This window comes from Anser cygnoides, chromosome 11 (genome assembly GCF_040182565.1).
Source record: "Anser cygnoides isolate HZ-2024a breed goose chromosome 11, Taihu_goose_T2T_genome, whole genome shotgun sequence".
In the NCBI taxonomy this organism is placed as follows: Eukaryota; Metazoa; Chordata; class Aves; order Anseriformes; family Anatidae; genus Anser; species Anser cygnoides.
In genome coordinates this window covers 3,895,452-3,912,652 of record NC_089883.1, presented here as the reverse complement: position 1 = coordinate 3,912,652, position 17,201 = coordinate 3,895,452, and the positions used below count along the sequence as shown (strand labels likewise).

General features: G+C 41.1%; 1 protein-coding gene across 2 annotated transcripts in view; it reads right to left on the bottom strand.

Annotated features, from left to right (window-relative positions):
- Positions 1-17,201, bottom strand: part of ADAMTS17 (ADAM metallopeptidase with thrombospondin type 1 motif 17) — a 177,623-nt gene that overhangs the window by 11,853 nt on the left and 148,569 nt on the right. For both annotated transcript variants that reach the window (XM_048076347.2, XM_048076348.2), the window contains 2 exons: positions 15,396-15,600; positions 10,906-11,058 (listed from right to left, as the gene is read on the bottom strand). In XM_048076347.2, coding sequence (XP_047932304.2) covers positions 10,906-11,058; positions 15,396-15,600 — 358 coding nt within the window. The remainder of the gene's footprint in view (positions 1-10,905; positions 11,059-15,395; positions 15,601-17,201) is intronic.

Below are 17,201 nucleotides of genomic sequence, written 5' to 3'. Positions count from 1 at the left end.
TATCAGAAAAACGCATACGCAAAATTCACATAGTTTAGCCACAACACACTGAACTGACAATAGAGCCATTGTAAATGAGAAATTGACCCAGAAGCAAAAATCAAAGGCTTGTTCAACACTGTAAGAAAGAGGGGGTTAACGACCAGTTACGAAAAATGAACCTAATGAGAGCCCTTTTAACTCCCAGTTTAAGCACTACTTGAGAAGGCAAAAGGAATACAAAAATGCCTCCATTCACATTCCTTGGCAGTAACATGTAAGCCAGTGGGGATATCCAGAAGGAAATAAACTCACAAATTATCAAGGCAGCAGCTGCATTCATCAGCTTAAAGAAGATTTACTCACAGAAAAACTCCAACCTTAAGACCAAGCTATGATTTTTCAGCTGGAATGCTATTTCCACCTTAGGATACTGGTATGAAAGCCTGAAATCTACCAAAGGTGAGGACAGATGTCTAATTGCTTTGAAAGCAAATGCCTCAGGAGAATATTAGGTATTAAACCAGAATGAATTTACAGTAAATGCTGAGATCTGTCAGGGAGTTCATCAACTCCTGATGTACAAAAGATAGCCAGAGACAGAGAGAGGAATAAGAATGAATTAAGCCAGGGCAGGCCTGCCTTTGGGCAGCTGTAGGAATGTGTAAGAGGGAGCAGTCCAAACAATCCCCGTGTTGAGGCTGAATGGGGACAGAAAAAAGAACAGATTTACCATGGCAGAGGACGGGCGGGATGTATCTGTTCGGGGCTGAATGGAATAACGAAGCATTGCTTGTGCCTTAGCTGAGGGCTGCTGACCTGACAGGGATGCACTCAAACCACACGTCACCTTTAAAACTCTCATTTCTGTAACCTCTAAGAGATGTTCGTCTCTTCTGTAAGAGACTTGCTTCTTCCAGCAGAAGGTCATAGCATCCCTTCAGCCAATCCTGAATGCACTACAATATAAGGCTGATCTGTTGTAGGGAGAGAGAGTTCAAGATAACACCCATAACTAAGCTGAAGGCAAGATTTTTTTTCTCTATTCATCAGTCTGCAGGCATCTGAAGTTTACAGATACTAGTTTGTCCCCAATTTGCTGAAGGTTGCTGAAGCCAAGGATAACACTATGGCTAAAGCTTCAATATTCAGAGATACAGTCAGGCTTTACTGACTTCAGAGTTCAAGTATTTCAAGGCGTTAGGATAGGGCAGAGTTTTTCCCCCAGGGGTCTTTATTTCTTGCCTCTATGAAAGTCAGAAAGAAAGCAAGGCAAGTTCCTATTAATAACATTCTAACACAGCATCTGAGATGAATGACAAATGTCCTGGAATTTCTCTGTTCCTGAGACTTTAATGATATACATGTGTGTGCTCAGAGAGTCAGTGCTCTACACACCTTACCATCAGGCTTTTTATGAGTATTACTAATTTAAACTCTGGAGTTTTAGCTGAAAAGCAGCATGCAATACACTTTCATAAACACCAGTTCAACTTTCACCATGGCATCATGCTAAAGAAAGAGATTTCTGTCTTTTCGCCGATAACATCTAATTAGCCCAAAGCAAACTGTAAGCTGTTTTTCAAGCTTCCCTATTCTTTCCTTCCCTTTTTTTTTTTCTTCTTTTTAAACCCCAGATCTGTAAAGAGAACATATCTGGTCTTGCTTACAACAATCCTTCATTTGGAAACTTTTGTGAAATGACTGATTTGTTTAACTTAACCAAGAAAAAATGCATACCCTTCTGACTCAGAATGGGAAGAAACAATAAATTATAGCAGAAAATGCTCATGGCTGATGTGACAGTATCTTAGAAGGAGAAGAGAGAAGCAATCTTTGCAAACTGCCTACAGCTGTGCTTTCAAACTGCATGACCCTAAGGAACAAGACCTGACCAGCATCTCTCACTGCTTAATTAAGCTTGACTTTGCTATTCTGAAAAGTTCCATTGTGCACAGAGAGTTCAGAGATTAAGAGCTGAATGCATGAATATTCTGGGTATTGACAGTGCCCCTAAGTACTTGTGCAATGCAGCCCAGGTGGATGCTAATGAGGAAATGGCATTTAATTCATCACAGCAATCGGACAGAATTCACGTCACAGAATCACAGTTTATCCAGAGTTGGAAGGGACCCACAAGGATCACTGCATCCAACTCCTGGCTCCACAAAGGACTACCTAAAAACTGGATTTCAAGAATGAGCGCAAGTAATAACAGCAAAGATATGAAATGATACAGTATTGCCTACAGGGTGCCGAATTGTAGCTTGTGTGCAGTGTTTTGATCTGTGGCAGGTACAAGCAGAAACCCTCCATAGCTTACTCCATCCATAAAACTTCGTGAAAATGATGCTGAAAAATGCCTTATGTAAAAAACATAATTAAGCTAACTTCAAGCTAGATAGTAATGGAAAACTATAACTATGTAACCGTGGAATCACATAATTCAACTCAGGCTGACTGCTGAAGAATTTACCCTACTTCCACAGCATATGTACTCACGCCAATGCTGAACAATGTTTTTATGGGCTACATGAACTACAGTCCCACACTGACTGCTGTCACAGATGGTATCCTGAAAGAGTATCTCGGGAACTGAGGCTCCACTGAACACATTTTAATTACTCATCACTTAATGATCAATGCTACCTGAATGCAATTTATTAAAAAATAAAAGTAATTAAAGACCCCATTAGGATTATTTGATTTCAGCAAGAGGCTGTTCATCTCCATCATGTCAGTTCTGCCTGAGTGTTGCCTGGACAGGGAGCTACTCAGCTCTGAAACAGACGATGAACGCTGTGTTTCATCACTTTGCATCGTCAACCCAGGGATCACCAGCAGGTTGGTAATAATTACTCTTTAAAGATATTCTTGAAAGTTGTCACCTTAATGCCTCAGTGGTCATTATAAATCTCCCTAGGCTTTTGGAAAGACTGCAAAATTACAGCAGTCCCTACTAGGGACACATACTGCATGTTGTAAGGATTCAATGGATAAAAACCTCTCCAGTTGAGTAGTACAAACATTAAATAGTGAATTACCCACTTTTCATCTTTTTAAAGACATCATCCTAAACACTGTAACATCTCAGAGTAATTCAGAGAAAACGAATGCCAATATTTGAACAGGCTTGTCCTGCGTGCTTTCTTCTTTTTCACATTAAAAGGAGTGAAATAATCGCGATGACATTCCATTTCAAATCCACTGATCTTGGTGGGAGGCTTTAATTCTCCATCACAAAAATGCACTTAATGAATGAGGCTTTTAAATAAAAAGTATCAAAAAAGGAAAGTTATTCTTCCAATTAATAGGATCACTGAAGGCTGTATTGGAACATGAGACAATAACAGTGTAACAGAATGTGCTCCACTTCAAACAAAACACTGATGAATACGGCCTTTTTGCAGCACTCTCCTTTCTAAGGAACCATCAAAATGATTTCTACTACGGCTGTTCCCAGAAACTCCAGCAGAGATGAGCTGTGCAAACTGTTGTGCAAACAAGACACAGTCATGGCCTCAAAGGCATGATCAAGACTTGGTTCTCCCTTCACTTTCCATGCCTAGGTTTGTGTCGATAGCTGCATTAACCGGGGCTGACAGCTATCACAAGGTCTAGAGAGAGCTTCAAACTTGTTTTAGTGCCAATATGCCATTTTTACACCTCTGACCATAGCAGAAGACTTTTCACAGGTGGAGAATGGAAAATCAGAGAGCAAAAAGGGTAAGATTCATCTTTCTGAACTAGCTCTGTTTAGGTTCTCTTTGCAATCAGTGAGCGGAGAGAGATTGCTTCAAAGGGTAATGCAGCCGTTACCAAGGAGAGGGGATAAAATTACTCCCAGGAGCTGCTCGTCTTACTATGATGGTAAATGGTGCGTAACAACTATCTCAAGCAAGGCACCGACCTGTCTGATGGCTAGGACTCAGCAGCATAAATTCATTAAGTGATGGTCCCATGGCCATACAGAGGCCTGTAGGTAAGCTGAACTTGTATTAGCTGTCCTTTCTTTCCTCCAGTGTGTATTTGCACTGCAGGTACGGAAAATGTATTTCTTAGTTTGTCCACACTAAAGCAGTACAGTTGGTAAAAGTGCCTGTGATTTGCACATCAGTGACCATGGGCCAGAGGAAAAAAACAACTCAGGGGATAGGAACCAGCAGTGCAACTTAGAGCAGCCCACTGGGGCAGTAGGTAGGTTTAGGACACACTGATGGCCTGGCTCCTGGCCATGCCTACAACCACAGATGTGAAAAGTTAAAATACAGAAGCCTGCTGGGTCCTCTCCTCTCATACCCGGCTGTATCACTCTCTGGAGAACAACTGATTTGCACCAGTGAGACCTGTGGATGATTTTCCAACGTCAGTTTCTAGCTGTGGTGCTGAATGCACATGAGCAGCCATAAATCAGAAAGCTGTTCGCTAAAGCCAACGCAAGTAAGAGGCAGGAAAAGGTCTGTCAGCTGCGGCGTGCGACTGCAGTTTTAAGCCACCATCCCTCCTGCAGAGTTTTCTCTCAGTTCAACAAGAAAAGTTATTTTCTCCAAGGTAGAAGGAGATGACCTTTATGAAGAATTAACAAGTTGTCCGTGGTTTATCATAAACAGATGGCGGGTCAAGCCATGAATTTGTAATGAGTGTTAGAACAAAGGACGATTTGCTGCTATGTTTGCAACAGTTTTGAATACACCTCTCCAACCACAGCTGTCCTTGATTTGCTCTCCTTATCATGTAATGTGAGTTAATCGTTAAAAGTGAGGCATATAGAGGATTTTGTTGATGTTCCCAAACATTTGGAACTTGGAAAACATGCCTTCCTGGCACTGGAAGATTGTAGAGTATTTTTTGAAAAAAGCGTGCTTCTCTGTGTGCTGTACAGTTAGGGGTTTTATCTCTCTGAGAGTGCAACCCACTGCCTTCCTGCCAAAACAATTAATTTGCAATTACAAAAGCCTTGTTACCACCCACTGTGATGAATGACTGCTGATCTTCAGTATGAAACACCTCAATGTCTGGCACAAACCCAGTATTTTTCTTATAGGAAATTACATTTTTTTTTCTCCCTATTGTTAATATTCTCCTGGGATGAGAACCCCTAGCCAGTATTTCATAGGCTCAACAAAACACCGTAAAGAAATTGGCAACTAGCGATGTGCAGGGAGGGCAGGTGGCTATAGGTAATTTTTCAGATGTGTTTTATCATTATTGACACGATTTGGCAACAAGAATATTCTTTAGCATCACACTTTGCCAAGCTGATCATTCTTAGTCCTTTGCAGATTCTGGAGTGTACAATCTCTGAATTCAGTGAAAAGTTGTGCCAGGTGGTTATAAAAAATGTAAAGTGGTAGAAAAAGCTTTGCTCTCCACTACTTTCCTTTGCTGAAGTGGAAGCCCAGTTTGAGATGTCATATATTTATTTCTGTTTTCACCGAAAAACATGAATCTGCGATGGTTCCTACACAAGACCCAAAGATCTTGCACAGTCCAGCAGGTCAGATTCTGATCTGAACGGCACTGGAAAAAACCTGAAGTGACTTAGGTGGCTGAATGAACCCGCATTTATACTAATGTAAGGCAGAATGACATCAGGCCCGAAGTGCTGAGTGAGACCTTTGGCTTGTGGCCAATGGACTGGAGGGAAGAAAGAAGGACAGTTACACTGGGTTCACATGGGGTTCCCCGAGAGTAACGTAGGCTTTAGTAGTTACAGAGCATCAAATGTAACAGTGAAGAAAAAATATGGCAGAGCCAATATATTACAAGGTTTCTATGTGTCTTTTGCCTTCTAAAAACCTTTTCATTGCGCTATGTAATACAATAGGTTAATGAGCTAAATTGTTGCCTGAGGGACAGAATTTGCATGTTTAAACTTCTACCCACAAAACTGGAAAAGCACCCTTGTGAAGATCAGCACTAACGATGGAGTCAGAGCACCTTGCTTGTAATTTTGCCTTCCTTGATATAATACCACTTAAAAAGAGAATAGCCAAAAGTGAAATGGGAAACCCTGAACCATTTTGTGCTATTGGCTTGAAATACAATACTTCAGTCACAAGACAGAAGTAGAGTATGTTGAGTGTAACAACTAAGTAAAACTGGAAATGAAGAAAAATCCATAAAAGTCTTCTGGAGGAGTGCTCCTGCTATAGAATCTTGCCTCTTCGATTATACCCTAGAAGAGTCCATAAGCCAACCAGTGAAAAGGAACTGAAGAAGTACAGCCTTGGCCTGTATATGTGCACCTGAGTGATTTCCCTGCTTCATTATCAGTAGAGCAGAAGGGGAGAGCGCTGAGGACAGAATGGGGAAGCCTGGGTAGCTACAAAGCACTCCCCAGTGCTGTTCATCCTCAAGCACAACAGTTCCTTGTCACTACCATAGCTAGCCAGCACATCTAGCAGGCAGCTCCCTGCAGCAAGCCAGTAATGCGCTCCCACATCATTTAGGACACATGTTTTCGACTCCAGGAGTCACGGCAGACTTCGATGCAGTCAGTCCTGATCCCTTCAAGTGCAGCCTGGAGCACACGAGCAGTTCAGACTCAGACTGTGCATCCTGCTAAGCTTTCCGGCGAGCCGCATACACACAGACATGTTCTGCTCACTAGCTGCCTGCATTCTGTACAGGAATGGAACACTCGACACAGTTTGTCAGCAAAATCAATTCATTGTGAAGGAATGAACTACTGTCCTGCTAATGCATCAAGAGGCATATTTTCAGCAGCCTGGGACTCTGAAGCAAGTGTTGAGAAAGTGGGCAACCTACATTTGTTCTTTCGACTAGCACAATTACAGCAAAAATGTAAAAATGTTTCCAGTGCTAGAACATTTAACAGCTCGGATTTCAAACACGGAAGAACTATTGCAAAGCAGAAAGTGTATGCGGTGTTTATTTCTTTAAGTGCATACAAACTGGATGTGGAATTTCCTTTTGGAAGAAAAGACTGAATGGGAGATGTCTTGGACTCCCATTTGTATATTGCATCATATATAAAGGATGATATAATGAACTGCAATTCTGAAGAACCCAGGCAACAGTAAAAAAATAATTTCAGGCTAACACCTTCAGTGGGTCTCCCACTGTGCGATCTACCTTTCTACTAGGCGTGAAGACTCCCAGACCAGGAACATTTTAGTTATGTTGCTCATCATACTAATGCTGCTAAAAATAATAAGTATATCCCTTTAAGATAAGAGATTTAAGAGAGAAGTTGCAGTAGTGCAAAGAAGCTGAAAGTTTAACAGCACAAACTGGTAACAGAGGTTATCGTGGTCACTAGTAACAGAACAATATTCTGCCTTCCGAATTAGAGTGGACAATTCGTTAATCTCAGGTTTTGAACTAACAAACGTAACTTCAAGGACATTTAAAATAATTTTACAGACTTGGCCCTATGTGTTTGCAAATGGAACTAGATATATTGGCTCCTTGTAGCACGCTTGAAATAAGCTGCAAATGCATTGGGAATACACAAATATCACAACCCAGACTGCTTGCTAAATCTGCTCCACTCCAAATCCTTTCCTCAGTTATGGAACACAGTAAGGACCTTTCACAAACAATCTCGAGAGAAAAAGGAACAAAAATTCTCTTCTTCAGAGTGTGGACAGGCAATGGCTACAGAGCCATCACTATGGCCAGAGGATGAGGTTTTGGCTGGTGAATCTCTGTAGGTGCAGCTTACAGATCAACGTGCCCTTGCTTCCATCCCTCCCTCACCTCCCCTTTACAGAAGCAGATCCAGGGCCTGAGTGCACAAAGCCATAACTTGTGTCACAGACTTGGAGATTTTACTAATGCCAAAAATAATAATTAATAATAATTATTATACCCCTGTACCTTCTGAATGTAACAGGATCTAAGATCCTACATAGAATAACCATACCCATCACTGTCAGCCATAGGAGTTCTTGTATGTTCCCAGTGAGGGGTTTTTTGTATAGGACTGTGAGCTTTAGGCAACTCTTCTTATGCAGAATCTATGTATTCTATACATACTCTTCATCCTAATATAAAAACAACAGCCTGCCATTACCCCTCAGAGAGCCTGTTCTATTGACAAGTTGTATCTGAACTTCAAGTTTTAATGAGGTTTCGCCTCCTTATATGATTTTCTGATGTCTTCAAATGATCTTGCTTTGGTGAAATTTAGGGTTGGAGGCCAAGTCACCATGCAAGCTGTTTGCACAAAAAGCATCAAAGCCTTATTTTAATCTGTGATAATTACTACTGATCATTAAATCTTGCTTCCCTGATGATTCCTAACAATAAGAAGCAAATGCACAACACACTAATTGCAAAAAGTAGCTGCTTGTTCTGAGAATTTTAAAGAATTCACTGTAATCTAACTGCCAGAGACTTTATTTCTCCTTAATGGATGAACTGTTTAAGCCAGACAACCCCAAAAAGGAATTGCTAATAGCCGTAAAGGTTCTCCCCCTAGGCCTTAGCCCTGCATTAAAGCTTCTGGATCCTGATAATGAAAATCCTACCTGGTGCTCTACATCAGATATTTCAGCTATCTGGGTTTCTGGGGCAATAAACATTTTTAGAAGAACTGTATCTACCCACACCCTTTTCTACCAGTCTAACAGTGTTTTTTGTTTACCTCTTTACTCAGAGAGTAAGAAACTAATTGTGTGAAAGTCTTCAGCCAAAATTAACCAGGATGTCTAGAATTTTTAATGATCATTATAAACCAAATCTAAGTCCAAAAACATCTACTGGACTTGCACAAGGTGAAATTCCTGCAAAGCAGAGTTAGCACAAGCTGCGGGTAGAAACAGGCCACAGAAACAGTGCATAAGCTTTTTCACCTTTCTGCACGGAGAAGATCCTGATCCTGAGTTAAGAACTGCAAATAACAAGTGAGTTTGCATTGATCCTGCACTGCTCGTATGCAGACATAAAATCCATCAACACCACTATTTACTGTGACCGAGGTATGATTGCAGCCTTTCTAGCAGCGAGCCAACTTCTTTATCAGATGGGAACCACTCGCACAACACCGAACTTTCAACCCATGTAATCAGTGAATACACAGCTATTTCATATTTCTCCCTATAAAGAGAATCCGGGTCAATTTTCCTGCCAAAATCTTTTAAAATTCCACAAATAAATAAATAATGTTATTTCACCTGTTAACATACAGGAACTGTTTGTCTTGGCTAGCTTGTGCGGATTCTGCACGCCAGGTTATGAATAAAATAATGTTCAATACTCTAAACAATCTGTGATACAAATTCCTGGCTCAGCATAAATACAGATCTTTTGCATGTGGCAGGTTCTTAATGCGTTCTCCAGCACTGATACCATTCAATTCGTGCATCTATGACACGCTGCATCTATAAATATTTGTAACTCCCTATCTTAATGCAAAAAAAATGCAATTGCAGATAAGCCAATTTGCCCATCATGGGCCTCTGCTTCACTGGATTTTGCTTGCTGGTGTTTGGGTTTTTGGACAGCAAAACGCAACTACTGTATCCCAGTGGTTTCTGTGCATGCCGTACATTCCAAAACACAAAGTAGGCTTTCTGTTTAAAGAACAGTACAGTTACAAAGATAAGATAAAACCAAGCTGGAATATAATATTCCTGGGAAATTTCATTTCTTTATGCAAACATGAGTCAGTAATGTAAAGGATGCTTTATGAACAACGCTGGCAAAGGGTGAGTTTCTTACACTGCTCCTGTCCAAGTAAAACTACCTGTTACTTTAAGATTAGAATGCAAATACAGAGCAGACTCTGCTCTGCTTTAATCCACTGCATGCAGGAATTAATTCCACTGATGTCACTGGAGAAACTAAGTTCAGACAGGCCTAAGTGAAGGTAAAATCCAGCCCCGAGGAAGGGACTGATGGTTTTGGCTCTGCCTTTAAATCGATGGCCTACTTTCATTTCGGGCAGTTGGAATAAGTCTGGGCCTGGACTGTGCTGTGTAGGTCTCAGAATAGCACACGATTCAGCTGCACAGCTCTGGTTTTGCATCTGTGGTAATAAAATGGTATCTACCATCAGACTCTGCATGCAGGACCGGCACAAGGAGGGCAAACAGATTTCAGCTGTGCGTGCTCTATATCAGCCTTTGTCTCTGTGCGAGTCTGCGAAGGCTTCCTCACACTTCCCCCCAGTAGTATTCAGTTTAACAACAGTTCTCCCAGACCCAGACCCTCAGATTTATCGTCTGTGGTATAAGAAAACTCTTATCAACTGTATCAACTCAACTCTTCTCAGCTGTGTATTGATGCTTTGAGGGAGACAGCACTCTCACCACAGCCCCTCCTTCTGAGATTTCTCCTTTTCTCAGGGACTAGGTTTCTCATTCAAAGTGCAAATATTTAACACATATATATACTGAAGGAAATCAAACTTCTGCTATTTTATTTTTAGCTTGCCCAAGCTGGGCACAAGAGACCTCCTTCGCTCCCTGCAGTCCTGGAAGATACTGCTAATGAACTCCTTCTTGTAGCACTCAACCTGTTAGCCAGCTCACTTCAGAGTTTGTTTTTTGAAATATGGAAAGTGGTTTCAGCATCGCTTATAAAGTAGCCTTTCAACACTAAGAACTCAGTTGATGGATGAGTTTTGGCCTGTGGTGAGAATCTTCCTTTTTTTATGCGCAGGCTGTGTGGTTTTAGCCTTTGGATGGTTAAGCTGTCAATTAATACTAGTTTCTATCCTGTTTGTAATACACTTAGCTAGAACTCGCTGGGTCATATCCACAAGCACGTGTTGCGGTGTTTGGGTCACATATGGCAGGAAGGGAAAGTTTAAAGCCCAGAAAAAAACTCTAATCAAAATGAGTAAAATCCTTCCCTTTCAAATATTTGAATTGCAAAACAGACTGCACACAGAAGCATAGCACTTTGAACATCTTTGCATTTAGAAAGAAAATACCACGTCGTGTTCACTGTTACCTTAGACCAATCGCCTGTTTTCCATTCGTAACAGCCGGTGTGATCCTCACATTCCTCCTCGTCTCTTGGCCTGGTGGCTGCATCACACTTTCCTTGAGAATTTGTGCACGTCACTGTTCTTTTCTGGATCCCTTTGCCACAGTCTGCTGAACACTGCAAAACAACAGCCATTTGTTTTCTGTTGCACAATGCCTAGACATAAAAACTTTTTTTTTTTGGTAACATAGTTAAAATGAAAAGGTAGTTTTATGTACATGAAGAAAAACTGATTACCTGTAAGATTTTTCCCCAATAATTATACCCCCTTTCAAACATACGAGTCATTTGAAAAGTATGGTATCTGCTTGTGAAATATTTTACTTTTAAAAAATGGCAATTCTGAAAATCAACCTTCTTTAACATCAGTTAGCATCGTGCTAGAATTGGTGTTACAGAGGAAAAATCACTAGATCTTGTGTTTAAGAGCTCATCATTCATAACAGAACTGCAATATCCCTTTATCACAGGATTAAAATGAAGGTGAAAATCACATTTTTAACTCACTGTAGAATGCCATCACTGATACAAAAACAGCTGTGCAGAACTGTTTGTATGCACGGTGGTGAAGCCACAGTTCTCACGTGTTCTCATGTGAACATGTACACGGACCTTCACTCTTTGTTTTGCCATCTCTTCATCACGATGTTGATTTCACAGAACTTCAAGTGCACGCAGCGGATAGCTCAGCAGAGACACTATTCAGTGAGCCACAATGTTGGCATCAGCTTCCACACCCGACCAGTAAGTTAGACACAGTCATCAGCAGAGGTGGAAAAGGGTTTTCTCAAAAGCATATGCAGGGACTGCTTGAAGTCCTCTGAGAAAGCAGCAGGCTACTAGAGCTGCTAGCAGCAGTTGCTGGAGGAAGACCTGATTCAAGCATTTGGGCACTGTAACAAATATTCATGCAAGTGAACAAAAAAATGTCTGCAAATATATTTGTGCTCGGGCGCTACGGAGGTAGCTTCTAAAAGGTGGGGATATCTGGTCACCCATTTGTTAGTTCTGCCAACCATTGTCACTAAATTCTGTTTAACTGGAGAATTTGTCTTGACTTCATTGCCTGGACTAGGTGGGGAAAGGACATTGCCAGCTGAAACTCCTGTTTTAAATAACCCGTTCAGCAACAGGGTAACAGATTTGCTCAGCAACAGGGTAACAGATTTGCTGATGCTGTCAGAGCCATCCATATAGCAGCACAGCCAGTCTCTCTGCTCTTCATTTTCATGCCACTGCAGTGGTTAAGAGTGAGAAATTTTCTTGAAAAGCCACTGGGGACAGGTGGGTGGAAAAATGATCTACGTACCAACTGAGATAAAAACTAACCTTCTCTAGCATGTCGAGTTCTCCCCTTTAGGGGATCAGCATGGAAAAGACAGTTGATTTGACACCGAATAAATAGTGAAGATATGAGATATTCTGTGAGGTCTTTTGAACATAATCCAAGAAGCTTCTCCATCCAGGGGGTCTATGCTGGAAACAAGCGTCAGCTTGATATAAATTACATCAAATGGACAAATCTCAGCATGCCTGTCTAATCGTCTTAAAAATACAATCCAGGCAGCTCTGACCTGCTGGCCTTGTTAAGGACATGAATGACAAGCGTTTATGAGCTGGCAAGCAAACAGACATGCCTTTAAATACTTCAGAGCACTACAAAGTGACTTCTTGAAAATCTGGGAAACCTTCCACTTAATTTACTATGTGCCGCTCATGGCATGACCGCCTTACGGATGTAACATCTTTGTAACAAGCACAGTTGTACGGCTGTGCTAGATACCGGGATGAATTCTTCCAGGCTTTGCAGAATTCCAGAAACTACTTTGCTGGACTCCTCAAAGTGCAAGACTTGCCAGAGATCCGACACTGGAGCTCCCTAAATGGTACCTTAAAGCCATGAATTTGCCCCAAGTTGTGTAAACTTTCCAAAATTACAGATCGTTTTCCTCAGTCCTCCTCCGGGTTGCACTCGTTCATCTCAAACTACAAAGCACAATATGTGAAAACTTTCAAATGGGTCTATTTACTTGAAGTAAATCAAGCTGAAGTAGGAGTATTTTTCACAGTATGAGAAATCTCTAGGTGGGTTTTACAACTGAGTCTGGGAAAAACACCAACTGTTTGTTCTTCCCACAAGCTTTTAAGTCATTCACAGATTAGTATTGCATATACTTTCCTAGACAAAACAGCATTTGCAATAGGTTTCTAACAGATCTTCTATTGTGGCATATAAATCACCCCCTTTAAGGTTTTTTTTTTTTCCTGAAGTCCTGTTGTCATGAAAAGGTTTTTAATGTATAGATTTTACAGAGATTTAAAAAACAGGATAGTCTACTAAATAATATATGCAGTCCCTGAGTGTCCAGCTTAGATCATTAGGTCTTTATTAACAAATGTCTGATCCCACAAGGTTTTGTAAAGGAGCATCACAACTTTGCAGCTCCTTTATTTTAAGGAAATCCATTTTTTTTTTCCACTAACAATAGAAACATTTACCTTTTTGTGATGATCTCTATTTCTGTCATTAAAAATGGACTGCGTGGTACTTTCTCCAAAACAATCTCAAGTGTTTGGCAATAAAAACGGAATTTAATTTTTTCCACACTGAGAATTGTATTGGAATTTGCTTTGAGAACACACTTTTTTGATTGGGGACCAGACATTAATGTGCTCAACCGTTTTTTGTTGTATAACCAAAATTCAGTAACACACATAAGAAAATTGATTTATAAAATGATATCACTGTGATGTTTACTCACAACATCAGACTAAAACGTTAAGGATTAAAGTGATTTCCACTGAAGGAGGTTCTAGGTATGAGATGTGTTCAAACTGGCAGAGCATCAAACCTGTCCTAGAGTCAGCTGTGCTGCATAATAGCACAAATGTGTCTGGAGAAGATTTAAAATCACAAGTGACCAATTACTGTCCCAACAACAGTATCAAAGTAAATAAGTGTTTTTGTTTTTTAATCTAAAAATACTATGTATTTGCAAATTAGTTAAGTAGTCACAGATACGGAATATTTCCACTCTGGAAAAATTATTCTGTAACTTGCCTTACTCCAATTAATAAAAAGAACATAGAAGCAACTGTGATTGTTAAAAGACCACAAACACTCTGACAACAAAATTCACCATGTAAAACAGGTAGGAGCTGCACCATGAGAAGACCAGTCTCAGCTATAAGTATTGCTGGAGCTCAGCTGGTTTAGCTATGAGGAATAAAGTGGGCATAATCTGAAAGGGTTATTTCTGTAACGCATAAAAGACCTATCAGAGAAATTATTAAAACTTTGGTGCATTTCTCCACATCTTTTGAAATGAAAGGACTCAGAAAGTAAAAGCATCTCATGCATTAGTGAACAGGTACAATGCCCCACTGAAAGGAAACACTGCTCTCAGTTAACTACCTCACTTGCCAAACAAAGATTTTCTGTTCAAAAGGTGGACAATGCAATCACACTGTGTTTTTGTTAAGAGACACTGTTCCTCAGTGCCAGATCCCTTGTATCCTGTGCTTCTGTGACTTTTAAGCACTTTTCTAACAATAATATTTTGCGAAAGTTCTTTGACAATGCTTTAAACAGGAGCTCACTGTTTCAAAACAGAGATGAAAAACAAGGAAATACCCTTCCCACAGAAATGGCTGTTGCTGGACAGTCCCGTAACACAGCCAGTCTGGAATGAGACTGGCAGAGCTATAAGCACTGCACCAAGACTGAAATTATCTTTTTGTCATTCAGATGAGCCTAACAGATATGATATCAAAACTAACATGGAAAATCTATTAGGACTGTTACTCACAAGGTACAGACAAAGTTCCCCTACATTAGCTGAGTCCTGGACATGAACTGTAGGCACACTCCCAGTTTATTCTGTTGCTAAACAAAATGCAGGCTGTCTAGACACCTTATTCGTCTCTGAAATGCGTTTATAGTATCTGAGAATAATTTCGTAACTCTCTGCAACTCTGTGGAGAGGCACCTTTAAACAAAGTATAACCAGCTTTTTCATGTTCCAGGAATTGCATAAAAGAGGGCTGGACAAGGCCCAAAGACCGTCCATTCTCTGTAACATGCAGATATTTGATAAATCTGGTATTTGTTTCAAACTGCACTTAAACTGAGCCAGAAGACCTGGTGGGTTACTACACTTCTGGCCTCAGGTCAGTGAAATGTTTTTCCTCGGTGGTCAGAGTTTTCAGATGGAAAGATACAGTTACTATAGCATGATATCGAAAACCTGCCTTAATAGCTCATCTGGTATGGGATACAAACCTCAGCTCCCAACTGATCATCTCAACAAAACACAATCATGCTGAGTGCCCCAGTACTAACAGGCGCTGTGTATGCTGACTGTGAGAACATGTTTAGCTTTTAGCTAGATTAGGGCCAGCGTATCCAGAGCTGTGTGCTGTCTGGATCCTTTCTTGAATCAAGTTCCTCCTACCTTTGACCACTCTGATGCTTCCCAGATAGAGAGGCAGTCCCGTCCTTCACAGCTCTGTACTGTTGCTGGTTTGTTCCCCAGGCAGTAGAGGTCTCTCGTGTTAACGTAGGTGCCATTCTGCAACTGGTAGACACAAGTCACCTCCCGGTGCTGGATACCTTTCTCACAAGTGGCAGAGCAGGGACTCCAATGGCCAGTCACCCACCTGGGAAGGAGACAGAGAAGGAATGTTAAAAAAAGATAAGGAGGGGTAAAACATTATGCTTCACTTAAAAACAGCAAGAAATTGGCAACTCTTTCTAGATTTGTGGTCATATTTCCCTTTTCACAGTTCTGGGCTTTCCAGGATGTTTCACTGGAATCTTATCTGTTTGAAATTGATGGCATCAAGGGCCTTAAAAATGGGGACTAACTGGCTATGTCCATTCTTAGCAAAACTGAATTGCATTTATCTGCCAAGGCTCAAGAAATACTTAACAATACAGAATTTGCCCACTAGAAAGGAACCTGCAATGTTGATTCAACACCGTCATAGCTCACAGGGATGTGCTAGAAAACGATCTGGATCATTTCTCTGAGCCTTTGGGACTCATTTACTTTGTAAGCACATTTCAGTTGCCATTGGCTTCCCCTTTGATCAAATGTGCTCAGAAAAACTACATGGGCATATTTTAGTGTGTTTGTTTGCTTTGTTTTCTCTTTAAAGACTCTTTGGCAAACACTCAGCACAATGCTGTGAGGTGTTTGGGTTCCTCCAGTGTAAAGGATGCACTTGTAAGGCAGTCCCTGCTCTGGACATGCAAGGAAAATGAGGCAATTTCTCTCTGTTGTCTTCTAGCTCAGTGTAAGGCTCACTGAAAGGCTCCATAATGAGCCCAGTAAGCACCGGAACTACCGCTGTGGTTATAGCTGGCCTACGTGGCAGTGGATACAATATTTTAAAAGAATCTGTGTTAGGAAGTATGTAGGGAGGGACGATTATTTCCTAAAGACAAGCAGCATCCATCTTCATGCTTCCTGTAATCTGTCAGTGAGGAACATGTTCTCTGTAATTACAGGCATTCCTGGATGATGTGAACGACTGGAACAATAACCGCGCAGGCACTGTGCTCCGGAAGGCTATCATCACGAGGTAATTGACCTTCTGGACTGTTATTTAGGGCTGTCACCTAGATTAGTACCCTTACACCATGAATCTCTTACTTGTCACCCAATCCCAGGTTGCATGTTATGTTAAGTGACCTAAAGAAGACTTCTCAAAACCAGAAGTCTGCTTAGAAATATTATTCTGTTTTGCCGTAGGTTCCACTAGTCCAGGCAGAACATCACACATGCCAACCGTACAGCCACACTTCTTCGGAAGTTGCCACTAACTTCTCATACAAAAATCAGACAATTATTTCTCATTTTGCCAGTCCCGAATGCAGACAAATCAGTTCACCACAACTTGCAGAAACATCCTCATTTGGTGCAATTGTCAGGAATTCATTTGCCAACTGCTTTGACTGCGGACTGGTGTGACAGCACCGATGGCTGCGTTGGCAGTGAAGGCAGAAGCCAGCTGGTTTGGGCTGAACGGGACCGGGCAGGCTGGCCACCTGCGTTTTGTGGAAGAGGGCCACACTCAAACGTTTCTTTGCATTAAAGCAGTTGACACATCTGTGAATTTCTGCTGGCTAAAACAGCTGGCAGGACACCAAACATGTTTCTCTAGACAGTAGTTTTGGCGCATCTCTGCGGCTGAGTGCTTGGTATTTTGCTTATGGTATGGGAAAATGCCAGTGGGGTAATCAAATGCTGGGACTG